The sequence below is a fragment of the Schistocerca nitens genome, chromosome 1 (genome assembly GCF_023898315.1).
Source record: "Schistocerca nitens isolate TAMUIC-IGC-003100 chromosome 1, iqSchNite1.1, whole genome shotgun sequence".
NCBI lineage: Eukaryota > Metazoa > Arthropoda > Insecta > Orthoptera > Acrididae > Schistocerca > Schistocerca nitens.
The window spans coordinates 413,379,057-413,398,808 of NC_064614.1; the positions used below are offsets into that span (position 1 = coordinate 413,379,057).

Here is a 19,752-nt window from a genome sequence, read left to right on the forward strand (position 1 = left end):
TGTCTTACCCGTTGTATTCATGTTCATATGGCATCACTGTATCAGTTATTTACAAGTGCGCTAATTACGAAGTTTCGCCCGCGACTGCCGTGTACTGCACATTACTCGTACACGGTACAATATATTGTGCAATATGTCGAGCGAGCGTTAATATTTTTGACTCTGTGCAGTCTTTTTCAATATACAGGGTGGTCAGCAACAATCTGGCAAGCTTGTAAGGATGTTGCAGGGGAGATTGTACTGGGAAATAATCATTAAGAAAATAATTCCATACGTTGCGCCGTATCCGAGTTTATTTAGGCTTGACGTTAGCCTATCATATCGTCGCGCGTGCCAGTTCAAGCAGCCTGCTAGAGACAGTGTCGCAAATAGAACAAACATAGCACTTGCTTGCCTAGCTTAAATTTATCACTTCCGAAAAAAGGCACATTTCTAACTGGTAATGAGCATTTGAACAAACTGGTAACTCACAGGCCCTTAGATGTCAGTCCATTTTAGCGGGTACAGGTGTTTGAATTTGCGCGTGTGGCGAGCTGAAGGAAAACTACAGTGCTAAATAACTCGGAAACGACCCAGCGTATCGAATTTTTCTCGTAACAATTATTTATCAGTACAACCTCCCCTGCAACACCCTTACAAGCTTTCAGGCTTTCTGCCCAGCCTGTACTGCACAAACCGTCAATATCATTCGCAGACGATCAATGTTATTGCGCAGTTTTTAGTTTTGCGCAATAAATAGTGAGCGTGCGAGGGCCATTTAAACAGCTTGAAAGTAAGACACGGAGGCACAAGGCTAAATAGAAGGCTGGTGGCTTACCGTAGAGTTGCTGGATGGCGACGCGGTCGTCGTCGGGCAGCTTGTAGTTGGGCGACAGCCCCTGGTACCAGGGGTACATCAGCGCGCCCTTCACCGACGAGTGCTGCAGCCCCAGCGAGTGGCCGAACTCGTGGGCAGCCACCGCGAACAGGCTCGTCCCTGCCAACACAAAGAGGAGCACTTCTTTCAACCCCCAGCCTTTGTAAAATGAGCCGTGGCTCAAGTGTAGGGTGTTTCAAAAAGGTTCATCCGCTTTCACAAGACGATCGCTACACGTGCGACAGCATGCGCTACCAATATGTTCCACAACGACAACCATTACCAGGGGTTTTTCTGGAGTTCGTACCTCGGGTTCTGCTGGTGATGGAAAGGTAGAGTCAAGTGTTTTGGATAGCCCATTTATATACCAAACACAAAGATCGTCTTGCTGTAACTATCCTACTGTGCAGAGACAAAATTGGAATATTACACACTTCCTCCAGCTTCCACAGATGAAGCAAATCGGTTGGTTCTTTTTTTGCATTAGATGTGGTCTATGGTACGCCTTTAGGGGTTATGGAGGCACCATTTAACTCAGGAGCGGTTCTTGAGAACACCCGAAAAAGCGTTTTTCACTATTTTTCACCGTCAGCAGCGGATACCTAAACAACTAATGGCAGCAAATTACTCATATTTCAACCGTATATTCTCTAGCTATTTATCAAGAAATGCCATCCTTCTTTCTTTTTTCAAAAATCTTTATCCGTTTTCGAGAAACACCCCAAAAACATGGTTTTTGGTATCAAAACCGAGCTGCGCATTCCAGGATGGCTATGCACAGTAAGTGGATGTTATGTATGCCACATATTCCTAAGATACCGATTTCAAACAAACCTGGAAATTTTCTTAATGTACTTATCCGTTTCCAGGATACACAGCTTCGAAATTACCCTACTTGTACACATAAAACACGGTATGAGGCGAAACCGTAGTTTACAAAGTGACGTAGCACGGATTGTTGTTGGGTTGTTTTTGGGGAAGGAGACCAGACAGCGAGGTCATCGATCTCATCGGATTAGGGAAGGATGGGGAAGGAAGTCGGCCGTGCCCTTTCAGAGGAACCATCTCGGCATTTGCCTGGAGTGATTTAGGGAAATCACGGAAAACCTAAATGAGGATGGCCGGACGCGGGATTGAACCGTCGTCCTCCCGAATGCGAGTCCAGTGTCTAACCACTGCGCCACCTCGCTCGCTACGTAGCACGGACAAATATTCTGTAAAGAAATGTTCTGGGAACCCCGTGTTGTAGTACTGAAGCATAGGCGAAATTGTTGTTCCGGTAAAATCCGGTCTGAGCTGTAGTTTTGCATTATTTCAATTTCTCTTGAGCAAACTATCAAAATTTTACTGACCCAGCTTCCTCATTCTATCTTCCTTACCGACTTTAAAATTTTCCAAAAAAATGTTGGCACGCGAACGTATTCGTGCATTTTTGTGCTGAAAGAGAAGGAGACAGAGGTAGTGGGAAATAGACGGAAAACTAATGAATACTGGTTGAAAGTAGACAGTGGTTGTGGTATAGAAAGACGTAAGGAGATTATGACAGTGAGAGAGAGAGAGAGAGAGAGAGAGAGAGAGAGATAGAGGAACGCAGTGGCAGGAGAACATAGTTGACAGTGACAAAACAGTGTTAGGAAAAGAGTGTAGGAGGGAGTGCCAGCAGGAGAGAAATAAAATGGAAATGGGTGAGAGCCGGTGATAATGAGACACAGAGTCTATGACAGTGACAACGAGAGAGAGAGAGAGAGAGAGAGAGAGAGAGAGAGAGAAGAGACAGCAGCAGTTGGAAGGAATGAATGAGATAGTAGCAGTAAGAGAGCTAGAGGGAGACAGCGATAGTGAGAAGAGACATTAGTGATAGTAGTAGAACAGAACGAAGCCTCAGCTGGCAGACAGGAGACAGTGACAGAGACACAACAAGATAATGACAATGAGTTGATCTGAATGAGTGAGGGAGAATGGACAGGTGGACGTGGATGGGTATGAGCGGCCTACAGCGATGGACTATTGGGTATGAGCTAATTACATTCAGGGGAGCTTGTGGGAGTGACAGGTGAGCTGCATTTTAGAAAGAGCGTTAATATCTTCGCATGCCAAAGTTTTTGGGAAAATTTTTAAAGGGGCTGAAGGAGGCAGAATGAGGCAGCTGGTTCAGTCAGGAGCATATTAGTCTCTTTAGTGCTCCGATAGGAGCACTTTTTCGCTGGCTTTTCTGTATAAGAGAGTGACTTGCAGTGAATTTCAACTTACACAGCCACACCAAAATTTAGCTCGGCGCCAGATGTAAGTTGCCATTTCATTTGGTTACCGCGCACTTGTTCATTATCCAGTGTGCGTCGAGTGGAAATGGTATTTTCTGTTCTCCGTTTCCACAGATGCAGTCCAATTACAACTCTGCGGCGTGATTTTCGTCCAGAAAATGCCGATGCACCTTGTACGTCTCATAGTGTTTGACGATGGTACTAGCAGTTTCAAGACACTGGTTGTTTACGTAAGGAGAAATCCCCAGGTCGTGCCCGTGTGCTCCTCCAGGACGTAGAGCGCATTCAACAGAGCTTTGCATGGAGTCCACCGGAGGCTGCTCGTAGTGTTGTGCGATTTTTGAGCTCGAAAAAACAGAGCAGTAGTTGTCAATTTTTTTTGCTCAAGAGCCAATACAGACGTCGTGGATTGTCTTCTCGGAACGCATTAGTCCCCAATAGACTAGTAAGTGGATGATAAGTTGGCTGTCGCTCCCAAAGTACTGATCGTTAAGGCGTCGTGCATTCGAAGGTTGAGAGTTGAGCGTGGCGAGTTTCTGACGTCATAGTAGGGAAAAGTGCGTTGGGGAGTCTTTCCGAAAGTGCAGAGGAATATCGAACACGAAAGATGAAATGTCAATCAATAATACATCTATGAGTAAATGTTTCTGTAGACGGTAAAGTCTGTGGCCATTACGTTCTTCATACAATTTCTTACAATTAAATGTCAGTCAATAATACATCTACGAGTAAATGTTTCTGTAGACGGTAAAGTCTGTGGCCATTCAATAGTCATGGTCGGTATAGCGCGATGATTTGCATCGCACAAAGGTGCGATGACGGTTTGAGTGTTGCTTGGTCGTGCCGCACTAAACCCAAATCTTTTCATTACTAGCCTTCGCGTTTTTAATATATTCTGATACATTTTAACCAGTTAAATAAAAGTGTGTTCTATAATATTCGATGTCTTTCTGAGGAGTGAGTTTTTTCGATTTGCTTAATCTACAAAACAGCTTGCGCTACTTCCAGTAAGATATTTTGTATTTCTTGTTACAAGTGTCTTATTTCAGATGTTGTAAAGATTTTTCTTCTGAATAAAGAACAGCGAGCAAGTAGGAATTTGTATCTTACTATTTGTAATGGAGGTTTTATAAGCTGATGGCCTTATTGACTGTTTGTGCGAATTCTTTCGTAGTATAGTAACTGAAATATTTATTTTTATTTAATTTGAGTTATTTAGATGAGTTATTATGTCAATTTTTGTTTGAAATTTGTAAGTTTATTAGTATAATAAAATAATTTAGATTTTTCAAGGAAGCTAAAGGCTTCAGAATAACAAGTACGTGATACATTGTTCATTGTTTTGTTTTTAGTAATGTAAGTATGTTTTAGACCGTAGCGATATCTTCTGTTCTGGTAGCTCTCTCTTAGTTAGAATATCGGTAACATTTATGCTAGTTGTTGAAAAGTATTATCTGTGAAAGTTTCGTTTCGTACGAGTTACGAATAAAACAGAATCAAAAGTAATCTCTGGTTCAGCTTCGTTATTTATGAATTTTAATATGTGCAATGACTGAAGTGTTACGATTTTACAAATGTGGCTGATTGGTTTAAAATTGCTAGACTGCACTTACTATAATTTTGAAGTCAGTCTCAGTTCAACAGCAGTTAATCAATTTTTATGAAAAAGTCAACTTCCGAGCGCAGCACAGAGCAATTGGCTAACTCATTTATTTTAAGAATCTCACCCACTACACTGCAGCAACCTCTCTTGCCTCTTCGTGTAATCTGACATGAAAACTTAATTACGACGAATATAAGGTGCCAAGACAGTTATTTTAATTCTGAGTGTTTGAAATTAACTCTAGTTAAAAACAAATAGTGTTTGTTCATCGAATTAGACTGAGCTTGCTTAATAACAGGGCTTGAGAATAAACAATTTACGACGATGTCAAGCTACGTTACGTCCGCTATTTTTGTTTCAAGAGATTTTAATGAAGTTTGTGACTCGTCCTCCCAGCTTTAAATAATAATAAACTGAACACGGCCCTGGAGATCGAAGACATTGTCACCCGCCAACTTTTCAAACTAAAATTTAGGATCCACGAAAGGCTACAAAAAGGAGGAGGACGAGGAGCCACACATGGTACTACCCTTCTTGCTTTATAACACGTTCAAGGATATTGAAATTTTTATTTACGTCTTCTACAGACAAAGCAACATGACTAGCTTATGAACAAGGGTGCGAGTGAGCGTTTTAACAGAGCTAAGGTAGGAATTTTACGCCCGTCCATTTCGTAAACAGTGTGATGTGCGCGCCACCACTGAAGAGTGTGATCGCGACCTATATTTTCTGTCATCTATAAAACTCCCTATAAAAATGTAACGAAATGTGTTTGGACAATAAATAACGATCGAGGACTCCCTCTATCGTATTAAAGTGTTATTTTCAAGGAGAAGCAGTTAAAGAGACTCTCCACCCACTTCGATAACACTTCGATCACCCAGAGGCGCAGACAGCTACGTGCCACACAACTGAAATATGATTAAAAAAAAGTTTGCTCATAATTATGGCGGATTTGTGATCTTCAAGCATGGAATAACTTTTTATACGTACATTGTGCGATTCACATCTACATAGTACTCCTCGAATGAAACAGTACAGCCAAGCTTGAACATAGAGGCGTTCGATACAGTTCCCCACAGTCGCTTAATGAACATAGTAAGAGCATATGGACTATCAGACCAATTGTGTGTTTGGATTGAAGAGGTCCTAGATAACAGAACGCAGCATGTCATTCTCAATGGAGAGAAGTCTTCCGAAGTAAGAGTGATTTCAGGTGTGCCGCAGGGGAGTGTCGTAGGACCGTTGCTATTCAAAATATATATAAATGACCTTGTGGATAACATCGGAAGTTCACTGAGACTTTTTTCGGGTGATGCTGCAGTATATCGAGAGGTTGTAACAATGGAAAATTGTACTGAAATGCAGGAGGATCTGCAACGAATTGACGCATGGTGCAGGGAATGGCAATTTAATCTCAATGTAGACAAGTGTAATGTGCTGCGATTACACAGAAAGAAAGATCCTTTATCATTTAGCTACAATATAGCAGGTCAGCAACTGGAAGCAGTTAATTTTATAAATTATCTGGGAGTACGCATTAGGAGTGATTTAAAATGGAATGATCATATAAAGTTGATCGTCGGTAAAGCAGATGCCAGACTGTGATTCATTGGAAGAATCCTAAGGAAATGCAATCCGGAAACAAAGGAAGTAGGTTACAGTACACTTGTTCGCCCACTGCTTGAATATTGCTCACCAGTGTGGGATCCGTACCAGATAGGGTTGGTGGAAGAGATAGAGAAGATCCAACGGAGAGCAGTGCGCTTCGTTACAGGACCATTTAGTAATCGCGAAAGCGTTGCAGAGATGATAGATAAACTCCAGTGGAAGACTCTGTAGGAGAGACGCTCAGTAGCTCGATACGGGCATTTGTTGAAGTTTCGAGAACATACATTCACCGAGGAGCCAAGCAGTATATTGCTCCCTCCTACGTATATCTCGTGAAGAGACCATGAGGATAAAATCTGAGAGATTAGAGCCCACACAGAGGCATACCGACAATCTTTCTTTCCACGAACAATACGAGACTGGAATAGAAGGGAGAACCGATAGAGGTACTCAAGGTACCCTCCGCCACACACCGTCAGGTGGCTTGCGGAGTATGGATGTAGATGTAGAACTCTGAAGTGCGTGTTCACTGGTCTCTGTGAGTAACTGTTAATCTCCGATAATTTTCGTGTTCTATAGCAAATTTTGTTACCGCTTAATGTCTGGGTTTCTGCTCGCTTCTTTACGAAAACACCGCTGCCTTACTCTACTGAGGTGAGAGAATGCTCCTCATGAAGCGCCAGACAAATGCCGGTCTGAAGCTCAAGACGAATTATTCAGAAAGGGGAAAGGTCACGGTTGCAATCACCCTTCTAACATTAGAAATCGACCGGAGACACGCCTATCGATCTACATAGGCCGTTGCTCGCCGGTATTTAGCAAAGCAACTGTAGAAGTTACCAAACAGGTGGTAAGCGAACGCAACTCGACTTCGTTGAATAATAGTTCACAGAAAAGTATTTAAGCAGCGCTATAAGAATTCGTGTATCGCACCCACACGTTTGACTTTATACGATTTAGTAAAGCACTAGTTTCAACGCTTGACGCTATTTAAGGATTTTGCACTTTTTTTCTGCATAAAATAAATTAGAAAATGAACAGCAGTTGCGAAGAACGAACTTCAGAGAATAACGTTATTCAGTTTACTCCACTTGCGGATCACGATATATACTTTTACTTAGCGAACGTTTTGCAAACTTTTGTTGTGTCCAATTCTATTATTAAACTGATTATACGATTCAGAAGTTCTTCGGGGCGACAATTGTGAAAAATGTACCCACAGTTTTCAAACCGCATCACCCTCTATAAAAGCTCGTGCTTTTAGGAATACCACCGTCTTCGTTACATAATATCTGAATTCAGTAATTTGAGAACTACATTTTACGAAAGTTAGAGATTTTATATTGACACAGCTTAAGAAGTAAGAACCACACAGGCTGGCGTGTTTTGAGAGTATGGCTTTCGTCTTCAATGGAGTTTGTTAAGCATTTCTGTGACAGTGTGCGCGTACTAGACAATGCTACGGCGACTCACGCAGATGCTTAGACAATGTATCCGTACGGTACGAAAAGTGGCAATTGACTCTAAATAAAAAAAGTATGAGGTCACCTACATGAATACTCAAAAGGGATCCATTAAATTTCGGTTACACGATAAATTACACGAATCTGAAGGCTGTCAATTCATCTAAATACTTAGGGATTAGAATTACGAACAACTTAGACTGGAATTTTAACGAAGTATTGTGGCGAAGGCAACCCAGAACTGCGTTTAAGCGGCAGAATACTTAGGAAATGAAACAGGTCTACTAAAGAGATTGTCTACACTAGGCTTGTCCGTCTTCTTCTGAAGTACTGCAGCGTGATATGGGATCTTTACCAGTAAGATTGACGGAGGACATCGAGAAAATTCAAAGAATAGCAACTCGTCTTTTATTATCTGGAAATGGGGAGGTAGTGTCAGGGATATGATACGCAAGTTGGGGCGGCAGTCATTGAATCGAAGATGTTTTCCGTTGTGGCGATACCTTTTCATGAAATTTCAGTCAGTAACTTTCTCCTTCGATTGCGAAAATATATTGTTAACGCCAGGCTACATACGAAGAAATGTTCATCGTAATAGAATAAGAGAAATCAGAGCTCGCACGGAAAGATTTAAGTGTTTGTTTTTCCTGCGCACTGTTCGAGGGTGGATTGGCAGAGAAATAGCCCGAAGATGGGTCGAGGAACCCTCTGCCAAGCAGTTAAGTGTGAATTGCACAGTAGTCATGTAGATTTAGACGTTCTTTTACTCCTCTCTCCACCCCTTCTTTCATTAATTCAGTTTGCTATTGGTCCTTGTCGTAAAACAAAGCGAAAGGTTTGGTCAACCGACGGCTTGTAAGCGAACTCCTTCGCAGGTGAATCACACTTCTTCATGATTATTCAGTTTGACGTCAACTGTCCACAAAGTTCACGTTCATTCTAGTGTCATTCTCTGCCTAATCGCTTATCGTACCTGTCCGCAGCTCGAGGTCGTGCGGTAGCGTTCTCGCTTCCTACGCCCGGGTTCCCGGGTTCGATTACCGACGGGGTCAGGGATTTTCTCTGCCTCGTGATGACTGGGTGTTGTGTGATGTCCTTAGGTTTAAGTAGTTCTAAGTTCTAGGGGACTGATGACCATAGATGTTAAGTCCCATAGTGCTCAGAGCCATTTGAACCATTTGCTTATCGTACCCTCGAAAGATATAATTTTTATGTTGTCTAGCGCCCTTGTTCACACATTATTTTACGCACTTGTTTGCGTTAAAGGTTCCGCTGTCAGTCTCTGCACCAGGCGCTCATCATATGCACGTCTCCTTATACACTACTGGCCATTAAAATTGCTACACCACGAAAATAACGTGCTACACACGCGAAATTTAACCGACAGGAAGATGATGATGTGATATGCAAACGATTAGCTTTCCAGAGCATTCACACAAGGTTGGCGTCGGTGGCGACACCTACAACGTGCTGACATGAGGAAAGTTTCCAACCGATTTCTCATACACAAACAGCAATTGACCGGCGTTGACTGGAGATACCTTGTTGTGATGCCTCCTGTAAGGAGGAGAAACGCGTACCGTCACGTTTCCGACTTTGATAAAGGTCAGATTGTAGCCTATCGCGATTGCGGTTTATCGTATCGCGACATTGCTACTCGCGTTGGTCGAGATCCAATGACTGTTAGCAGAATATGGAATCGGTGGGTTCAGGAGGGTAATACGGAACGCCGTGACGGTTCTCAACGGCCTCGTATCACTAGCAGTCGAGATGACAGGCATCTTATCCGCATGGCTGTAACGGATCGTGCAGCCGCGTCTCGATCCCTGTGTCAGCAGATGGGGACGTTTGCAAGACAACAACCATCTGCACGAACAATTCGACGACGTTTGCAGCAGCATGGACTATCATCTCTGAGACCATGGCTGCGGTTACCCATGACGCTGCATCACAGACAGGAGGGCCTGCGATGGTGTACTCAACGACGAACCTGGGTGCACGAATGGCAAAACGTCATTTTTTCGGTTGAATGCAGGTTCTGTTTTACATCTACATCTACATCTACATCCATACTCCGCAAGCCACCTGACGGTGTGTGGCGGAGGGTACCCTGAGTACCTCTATCGGTTCTCCCTTCTATTCCAGTCTCGTATTGTTCGTGGAAAGAAGGATTGTCGGTATGCTTCTGTGTGGGCTCTAATCTCTCTGATTTTATCCTCATGGTCTCTTCGCGAGATATACGTAGGAGGGAGCAATATACTGCTTGACTCTTCGGTGAAGGTATGTTCTCAAAACTTTAACAAAAGCCCGTACCGAGCTACTGAGCGTCTCTCCTACAGAGTCTTCGACTGGAGTTTATCATCTCCGTAACGCTTTCGCGATTACTAAATGATCCTGTAACGAAGGGCGCTGCTCTCCGTTGGATCTTCTCTATCTCTTCTACCAACCCTATCTGGTACGGATCCCACACTGCTGAGCAGTATTCAAGCAGTGGGCGAACAAGCGTACTGTAACCTTCTTCCTTTGTTTCCGGATTGCATTTCCTTAGGATTCTTCCAATGAATCTCAGTCTGGCATCTGCTTTACCGACGATCAACTTTATATGATCATTCCATTTTAAATCACTCCTAATGCGTACTCCCAGATAATTTATGGAATTAACTGCTTCCAGTTGCTGACCTGCTATATTGTAGCTAAATGATAAGGGCTGTATCTTTCTATGTATTCGCAGCACATTACACTTGTCTACATTGAGATTCAATTGCCATTCCCTGCACCATGCGTCAATTCGCTGGAGATCCTCCTGCATTTCAGTACTATTTTCCATTGTTACAACCTCTCGTTACACCACAGCATCATCTGCAAAAAGCCTCAGTGAACGTCCGATGTCATCTACCAAGTCATTTATGTATATTGTGAATAGCAACGGTCATATGGCACTCCCCTGCGGCACACCTGAAATCACTCTTACTTCGGAAGACTTCTCTCCGTTGAGAATGACATGCTGCGTTCTGTTATCTAGGAACACCTCAACCCAATCACACAATTGGTCTGATAGTCCATATGCTCTTACTTTGTTCATTAAACGACTGTGGGGAACTGTATCGCATTGTCGTTGCCAGACATCGGTTATATTGCAGAATGACACCAACCCTACTCTGGAAATACTTTTACCGAGTGATGTAGCAATGAAGTACAGTGCTTCATTTGCTTTAAAAGATTTAAGATTTGTTAACCTGACTATTAACCGCTCAAAATTACTAGAAGTTTCAAGGTACATGGAACCAAAATACTGCACTAAATACGCAAGTAAAAGAAACCTTAATCTGTTCGCCTTTAGCTGCTTTCCTTAAAAAGTGATGTGGTTGAATACTACAGAAAGGCACCAATATTCTTCTATAGATTAAAGTTTTTTTAAACTGCTCAAAAATCATGTTGTAATCAGGGGGGAGGGGGGTCTTACCACTATTTGGGCATTACGAATAGTCGGTGCTAAAGGGAGAAAACTGAGATCGAAGAACTATGTTTTTGTCGTTAGTTTGTCGATTTTTAAGGACTACAGACCCATAAAGCCATTTATGTAGACGCGGCCAACAGATCAGCTACTTTCAATTTTTATTGTATTCTGTGAATGAATTGTTGTTGAGTTTTTAATTTATTACCTTTAGCATAATTTCCTTTTTTATTTTTCATACAAATAGCAGACAAATCTTTAATCTTTTAAAGCAAATGAAGCACTGTACTTCATTGCTACATCACTCGGTAAAAATATTTCCAGAGTAGGGTTGGTGTCATTCTGCAATATAACCGATGTCTGGCAACGACAATGCGAAACTCTCGTATAGAAGAGGTGGGGACAACTCGTGCACACTGTACGTACAGGCATACCTAAGGCCAGAACACAGCAGACCACACAAATACCATAAATACCTGTCATTCAGAACTAAAATACCAGTAACGGTTGTAGCCGGTCTGTCTTCCCACGGCGTTACTTAACACCGACATCGTATCGTATTTGTTAGTTTATGCGTCAAACACAATTTTGGAGTAGAAACTAAAGTTCAATAAGAAGAAATAAAAACTTTGATGTTTGCCAATAATTCTGTCAGAGACAGCAGAGGACTTGGAGGAGCAGTTGAACGGAGTTTACAGTGTCTTGAGAGCAGGTTGTTGTTGTGGTCTTCAGTCCTGAGACTGGTTTGATGCAGCTCTCCATGCTACTCTATCCTCTGCAAGCTTCTTCATCTCCCAGTACCTACTGCAACCTACATCCCTCTGAATCTGTTTAGTGTATTCATCTCTTGGTCTCCCCCTACAATTTTTACCCTCCACGCTGCCCTCCAGTACTAAATTGGTGATCCCGTGATGCCTCAGAACATGTCCTACCAACCGAACCCTTCTTCTGGTCAAGCTATGCCACAAACTCCTCTTCTCCCCAATCCTATTCAGTACCTCCTCATTAGTTATGTGATCTACCCATCTAATCTTCAGCATTCTTCTGTAGCACCACATTCGAAAGCTTCTATTCTCTTCTTGTCCAAACTATTTACCGTCCATGTTTCACTTCCATACATGGCTACACTCCATACAAATACTTTCAGAAGCGACTTCCTGACACTTAAATCTATACTCGATGTTAACAACAGGATATAACATGAACACCAAAGCAAAACGAGGATAATCGAATGAAGACGAATTAAATCAGGCGATGCTGAGAGGATTAGGAAAGAAGACACTTGAAGTATTAGATGACTTTTGTTATAAATAACTGATGAAGACCGAAGTAGAGAGGCAATGGCAAGAAAAACGTTTCTGAAGAAGAGAAATTTGTTATCGTCGAATATAGATTTACGTGTTAGGAATACTTTTCTGAAAGTATTTGCATGGAGGGTAGCTACGCAGGGAAGTGAAGGATGGAAGATAAACAGTTTAGACGAGAAGAGAATAAAAGCTTTTGAAATTTGGTACTACAGAAGAATGTCGAAGATGATGTGTCGATCGCGTAACTAATGAGGAGGTACTGTATAGAAGTGGGGAGAAAAGAAATTAGTGGTGCAACCTGACTAGAAGAAGGGATCATTAGTATAGTACTGAAAGGGAGACCAAGAAACGAACACAGTAAGCAGATTCAAAATGATACAGGTTGTAGTAGTTATTCGCAGATGAAGACACTTACACATGATAGAATAGCATGGAGAGCTGCATCAAACCAGTCTTCGGACTGAAGACCACAACAACAACAACGACAACAACAATAGCAGCAGCAACAACATGCGTCTTACAGACGGTGCGCCAGTCATGTTGGGAAACAAATCAGTATCCGTAGCGCAACCAAATGGGAAAATAAAAAATCTTTCACCACCCAATTCCTGATGATCTGCAGCTTGAAGTAACTGATCTACAATGCGACAGCCATTTCCCTGATGATCGATTTCCTTGATTATGTAAGTCCCCACCCTGCTCCTTGTGACGATGGTGGGGTACAGTGCTGACTGCTCGCAGGCGTTTGCCCGCCGCCTGCTCGCGGAACACATTTGCTGTGAAGCCCAGAATTAGACTCTATGTCGAAATGCCGATGAACTGGGGCGCCTCATCCTCCTGCAGCTTCTCTTGGTTCAGGAACAATGGAGTATCCTACGTCACAGCAAAAATTAAAGTTTTACTGGCATCTGTTTGCTGTAGAGTTATGGAATGTGCTGGCGTGAGATGACTTTCTTGCAGCTGAAAATCACTGTGTATAAATAAACACGTTTTTTGCTACCGCCAATCGTGTCAAAACCACACCGCTCTCTTCCTCACGAACTCAAGGAGCCTACACATAACGCATTCTGCATTAACGCCGTGTTTCTTGACTCCCACAAAGCCCTCCGCAGTGTCGCCTAGAATGAAAAATACTTGTTTACGAAATTATCGCAACCGGCATGCAACTGGATTGAGAAGTTTGCAAATGTTATTCAGTTCTCGAAGAAAGTAATACTTCAGAACCAAGAAGGCCCGCCGATGAAATAATTCTTCAGCAAGTACCTATTACGATCATCAGAACATCCAAAGTAACAATAATTTCTAAAAACCTTTATGGTAGTGTCCTTGAGGCACCGGACTTGCCGCCGTGGATACACCGGTTCCCGTGAGATCACCGAAGTTAAGCGCTGTCGGGCGTGGTCGGCACTTGGATGGGTGACCATCCAGGCCGCCATGCGCTGTTGCCATTTTTCGGGGTGCACTCAGCCTCGTGATACCAACTGAGGAGCTACTCGACCATATAGTAGCGGCTTCGGTCAAGAATACCATCTTACGACCGGGAGAGCGGTGTGGTGACCCCATGCCCCTCCTATCCGCATCATCCACCGAGGATGACACGGCGGTCGGATGGTCCAGGTAGGCCACTCGTGGCCTGAAGACGGAGTGCTTTATGGCAGTGTCCTTAACACTCTGCGTCACTGCTGTCAATAGTAAAATCCATTATACAGTCAGTAATCAAATGCACTCACGCAGTTAATAAATAGCACAGATTTATTAACTGTCGGTATATTCTACAACAGACGGCAGAAACACAGGATGGCGCTTATTTTATCTCACGCTGCAGTAGAAACGATGCGCTTCAGGTTGTTGTTAATAATTCTATGATGCCCGAAGATGGCTTGATGATCGAAACCGCTAGTAATGATTATTGTATCGACATCTCTTGTAGGCTCTGAAATTCGATTTTTTCTTCAGTGCGATCAGTGGCGCACCACTTCATAAAATATATCGAGAACCCAGTAGGTCGTACTAGTTGGAGAATAATCATTAGAAGCGAAAGAACAGTGCACCATACCTCAGCAATACCGCTGATACTGTTCACCATACAAATGAATAACCTGGCAAATAACGCAAGTGATTCTCTCAACCTGTTCACAGACGACCCAGTGATGTACAGTGTGACACATCAGAAAATGCTTGCGAAATACACCACCGGCCATTAAAATTGCTACTCCAAGAAGAAATGCAGATGATAAATGGGTATTCACTGGACACATATATTATACTACAACGGACATGTGATTACATTTTCACGCAATTTCGGTGCATAGATCATGACAAATCAATACCCAGAACAACCACCTCTGGCCGTAATAACGGCCTTGATACGCCTGCGCATTGAGTCAGACAGAGCTTGGATGGCGTGTACAGGTACAGCTGCCCATGCAGCTTCAACACGATACCACAGTTCATCAAGAGTAGTGACTGGCGTATTGTGACGAGTCAGTTGCTCTGCCACCATTGACCAGACGTTTTCAATTGGTGTGAGATCTGGAGAATGTGCTGGCCAGGGCACCCGAACAGGACCTGCAACATGCGGTCGTGCATTATCCTGCTGAAATGTAGGGTTTCGCAGGGATCGAATGAAGGGTAGAGCCACGGGTCTAAAACATCTGAAATATAATGTCCACTGTTCAAAGTGCAGTCAATGCGAACAAGAGATGACCGAGACGTGTAACCAATGGCACCCCATACCATCACGCCGGGTGATACGCCATACTGGCGTACATACGAATACACGCTTCCAATGTGCGTTCACAGCGATGTCGCCAAACACGGATGCGACCATCATGATGCTGATGATGATCTCACTTTTCTCCCTTTAGCACGGACTATTCGTAATGCCCAAATAGTGGTAAGACCCCCTCCCTCCTGATTACAACATGATTTTTGAGCAGTTTAAAAAAACTTGAATCTATAGAAGAATATTGGTGCCTTTCTGTAGTATTCAACCACATCACTTTTTGAGGAAAGCAGCTAAAGGCGAACAGATTAAGTTTTCTTTTACTTGCGTATTTAATGCAGTATTTTGGTTCCATATACCTTGAAACTTCTAGTAATTTTGAGCGGTTAATAGTCAGGTTAAACTGGCGTGAAAAAAAAAGGTCAGTATAATCGAATACCAGTTGCTTGAACGACAACCGCCATCCCTACTCGCCACTGCTGCCATTAGATGGCACCGCTGTCAAAACCGGCCCTCCTCTACTTCACACTTGGCGCCTCTGTCTTGTGCGCGCGCATTTCCGTCAAACTCACAACGTCGTAACTGCTCTGATCACCAACAAAGGCCTAGGCATGCGCGAGTAATCACGCTCAAAATCAGCGAGTTGTTAAGCCCTGGTCTAATTTCTACTGAGCGACTTTAGCTGCTTCTTAACTCCGGCATCATTTACTTGTGTTAACACTAAGGCGACAAGAGTCATGGGTTAGCGATATGCACATATACAGATGGCGACAGTGTCGCGTACACAAGGTATAAAAGGGCAGTGTATTGGCGGAGTTGTAATGTATACTCAGGTAATTCTACATCTACATCTACATCCATACTCCGCAAGCCACCTGACGGTGTGTGGCGGAGGGTACCTTGAGTAACTCTATCGGTTCTCCCTTCTATTCCAGTCTCGTATTGTTCGTGGAAAGAAAGATTGTCGGTATGCCTCTGTGTGGGTTCTAATCTCTCTGATTTTATCCTCATGGTCTCTTCGCGAGATATACGTAGGAGGGAGCAATATACTGCTTGGCTCCTCGGCGAAGGTATGTTCTCGAAACTTCAACAAAAGCACGTACCGAGCTACTGAGAGTCTCTCCTGCAGAGTCTTCCACTGGAGTTTATCATCTCCATAACGCTTTCGCGATTACTGAATGATCCTGCAACAAGGCGCGCTGCTCTCCGTTGAATCTTCTCCAGCTCTTCCACCAACCCTATCTGGTACGGATCCCACACTGGTGAGCAGTATTCAAGCAGTGGGCGAACAAGCGTACTGTAACCTACTTCCTTTGTTTCCGGATTGCATTTCCTTAGGATTCTTCCAATGAATCTGTCTGGCATCTGCTTTACCGACGACCAACTTTATATGATCATTCCATTTTAAATCACTGCTAATGCCTACTCCCAGACAATTTATAAAATTAACTGCTTCCAGTTGCTGACCTGCTATATTGTAGCTAAATGATAAGGGATCTTTCTTTCTGTGTATTCACAGCACATTACACTTGTCTACATTGAGATTCAATTGCCATTCCCTGCACCATGCGTCAATTCGTTGCAGATCCTCCTGCATTTCAGTACAATTTTCCATTGTTACAACCTCTCGATATACTACGGAATCATCCACAAAAAGCCTCAGTGAACTTCCGATGTTATCCACAAGGTCATTTATGTATATTGTGAATAGCAACGGTCCTACGACACTCCCCTGCGGCACACCTGAAATCACTCTTACTTCGGAAGACTTCTCTCCATTGAGAATGACTTGGTGCGCTCTGTTATCTAGGAACTCTTCAATCCAATCACACAATTGGTCTGATAGTCCATATGCTCTTACTTTGTTCATTAAACGACTGTGGGGAACTGTATCGAATGCCTTGCGGAAGTCAAGAAACACGGCATCTACCTGGGAACCCGTGTCTATGGTCCTCTGAGTTTCGTGGACGAATAGCGCGAGCTGCGTTTCACATGATCGTCTTTTTCGAAACCCATGCTGATTCCTACATAGTAGATTTCTATTCTCCAGAAAAGTCATTATACTCGAACATATTACACTCCTGGAAATGGAAAAAAGAACACATTGACACCGGTGTGTCAGACCCACCATACTTGCTCCGGACACTGCGAGAGGGCTGTACAAGCAATGATCACACGCACGGCACAGCGGACACACCAGGAACCGCGGTGTTGGCCGTCGAATGGCGCTAGCTGCGCTGCATTTGTGCACCGCCGCCGTCAGTGTCAGCCAGTTTGCCGTGGCATACGGAGCTCCATCGCAGTCTTTAACACTGGTAGCATGCCGCGACAGCGTGGACGTGAACCGTATGTGCAGTTGACGGACTTTGAGCGAGGGCGTATAGTGGGCATGCGGGAGGCCGGGTGGACGTACCGCCGAATTGCTCAACACGTGGGGCGTGAGGTCTCCACAGTACATCGATGTTGTCGCCAGTGGTCGGCGGAAGGTGCACGTGCCCGTCGACCTGGGACCGGACCGCAGCGACGCACGGATGCACGCCAAGACCGTAGGATCCTACGCAGTGCCGTAGGGGACCGCACCGCCACTTCCCAGCAAATTAGGGACACTGTTGCTCCTGGGGTATCGGCGAGGACCATTCGCAACCGTCTCCATGAAGCTGGGCTACGGTCCCGCACACCGTTAGGCCGTCTTCCGCTCACGCCCCAACATCGTGCAGCCCGCCTCCAGTGGTGTCGCGACAGGCGTGAATGGAGGGACGAATGGAGACGTGTCGTCTTCAGCGATGAGAGTCGCTTCTGCCTTGGTGCCAATGATGGTCGTATGCGTGTTTGGCGCCGTGCAGGTGAGCGCCACGATCAGGACTGCATACGGCCGAGGCACACAGGGCCAACACCTGGCATCATGGTGTGGGTAGCGATCTCCTACACTGGCCGTACACCACTGGTGATCGTCGAGGGGACACTGAATAGTGCACGGTACATCCAAACCGTCATCGAACCCATCGTTCTACCATTCCTAGACCGGCAAGGGAACTTGCTGTTCCAACAGGACAGGCACGTCCGCATGTATCCCGTGCCACCCAACGTGCTCTAGAAGGTGTAAGTCAACTACCCTGGCCAGCAAGATCTCCGGATCTGTCCCCCATTGAGCATGTTTGGGACTGGATGAAGCGTCGTCTCACGCGGTCTGCACGTCCAGCACGAACGCTGGTCCAACTGAGGCGCCAGGTGGAAATGGCATGGCAAGCCGTTCCACAGGACTACATCCAGCATCTCTACGATCGTCTCCATGGGAGAATAGCAGCCTGCATTGCTGCGAAAGGTGGATATACACTGTACTAGTGCCGACATTGTGCATGCTCTGTTGCCTGTGTCTATGTGCCTGTGGTTCTGTCAGTGTGATCATGTGATGTATCTGACCCCAGGAATGTGTCAATAAAGTTTCCCCTTCCTGGGACAATGAATTCACGGTGTTCTTATTTCAATTTCCAGGAGTGTACGTGTTCCAAAATTCTCCAACTGCTCGATGTTAGAGATATAGGTCTATACTTCTGCACATCTGTTCAGCGTCCCTTCTTGAAAACGGGGATGACCTGTGCCCTTTTCCAGTCCTTTGGAACGCTAAGCTCTTCTAGAGTCCTACGGTACACCGCTGCAAGAAGGGGGGCCAGCTCCTTCGCGTACTCTGTGTAAAATCGAACTGGTATCCCATCAGGTCCAGCGGCCTTTCCTCGTTTGAGCAATTTTAATTGTTTTTCTATCCCCCCGTCATCTATTTCGATATCTACCATTTTGTCGTCTGTGCGACAATCTAGAGAAGGAACTACAGTGCAGTCTTCCTCTGTGAAACAGCTTTGGAAAAAGACATTTAGTATTTCGGCCTTTATCCTGTCATCCTCTGTTTCAGTACAATTTTGGTCACAGAGTGTCTGGACATTTTGTTTTGATCCACCTACCGCTTTGACATAAGACCAAAATTTCTTAGGATTCTTTTGTGACTAGGGCCTTCCGTCGCGTAGACCGTTCGCCTGGTGCAAGTCTTTCGATTTGACGCCACTTCGGCGACTTGCGCGTCGATGTGGTGAAATGATGATGATGATTAGGACAACACAACACCCAGTCCCTGAGCGGAGAAAATCTCCGACCCAACCGGGAATCGAACCCAGGCCCTTAGGATTGACGTTCGGTCGCGCTGACCACTTTTTTTTACATTTTATTCGTTGTATTTGGTTGTAGCGGACATCATGTGACATCCGTTGAAGTTCGTTGTTGATCCTTTCACTCAGTTTTTTTATTATAGAGGCCAGCCAGCTCTCTGGCGGAAAACGCTGAGCTGCCGTGCCGGCTTTACTCAGCTACCGGGGGCGGACACTCGGGTGATTCACGTGAAAAAATTACCGACGCGATTATGGCCACACGACAGGAATTGACAGACTTTGAATGCGGAAAGACAGTTACACTTCGGAAACCGA

General features: G+C 44.4%; 1 protein-coding gene across 3 annotated transcripts in view; it reads right to left on the reverse strand.

The window, feature by feature from the left end:
• LOC126249838 (matrix metalloproteinase-2-like) overlaps positions 1-19,752 on the reverse strand; it is a 935,541-nt gene that overhangs the window by 20,067 nt on the left and 895,722 nt on the right. For all 3 annotated transcript variants that reach the window (XM_049951509.1, XM_049951511.1, XM_049951510.1), the window contains one exon: positions 818-976. In XM_049951509.1, coding sequence (XP_049807466.1) covers positions 818-976 — 159 coding nt within the window. The remainder of the gene's footprint in view (positions 1-817; positions 977-19,752) is intronic.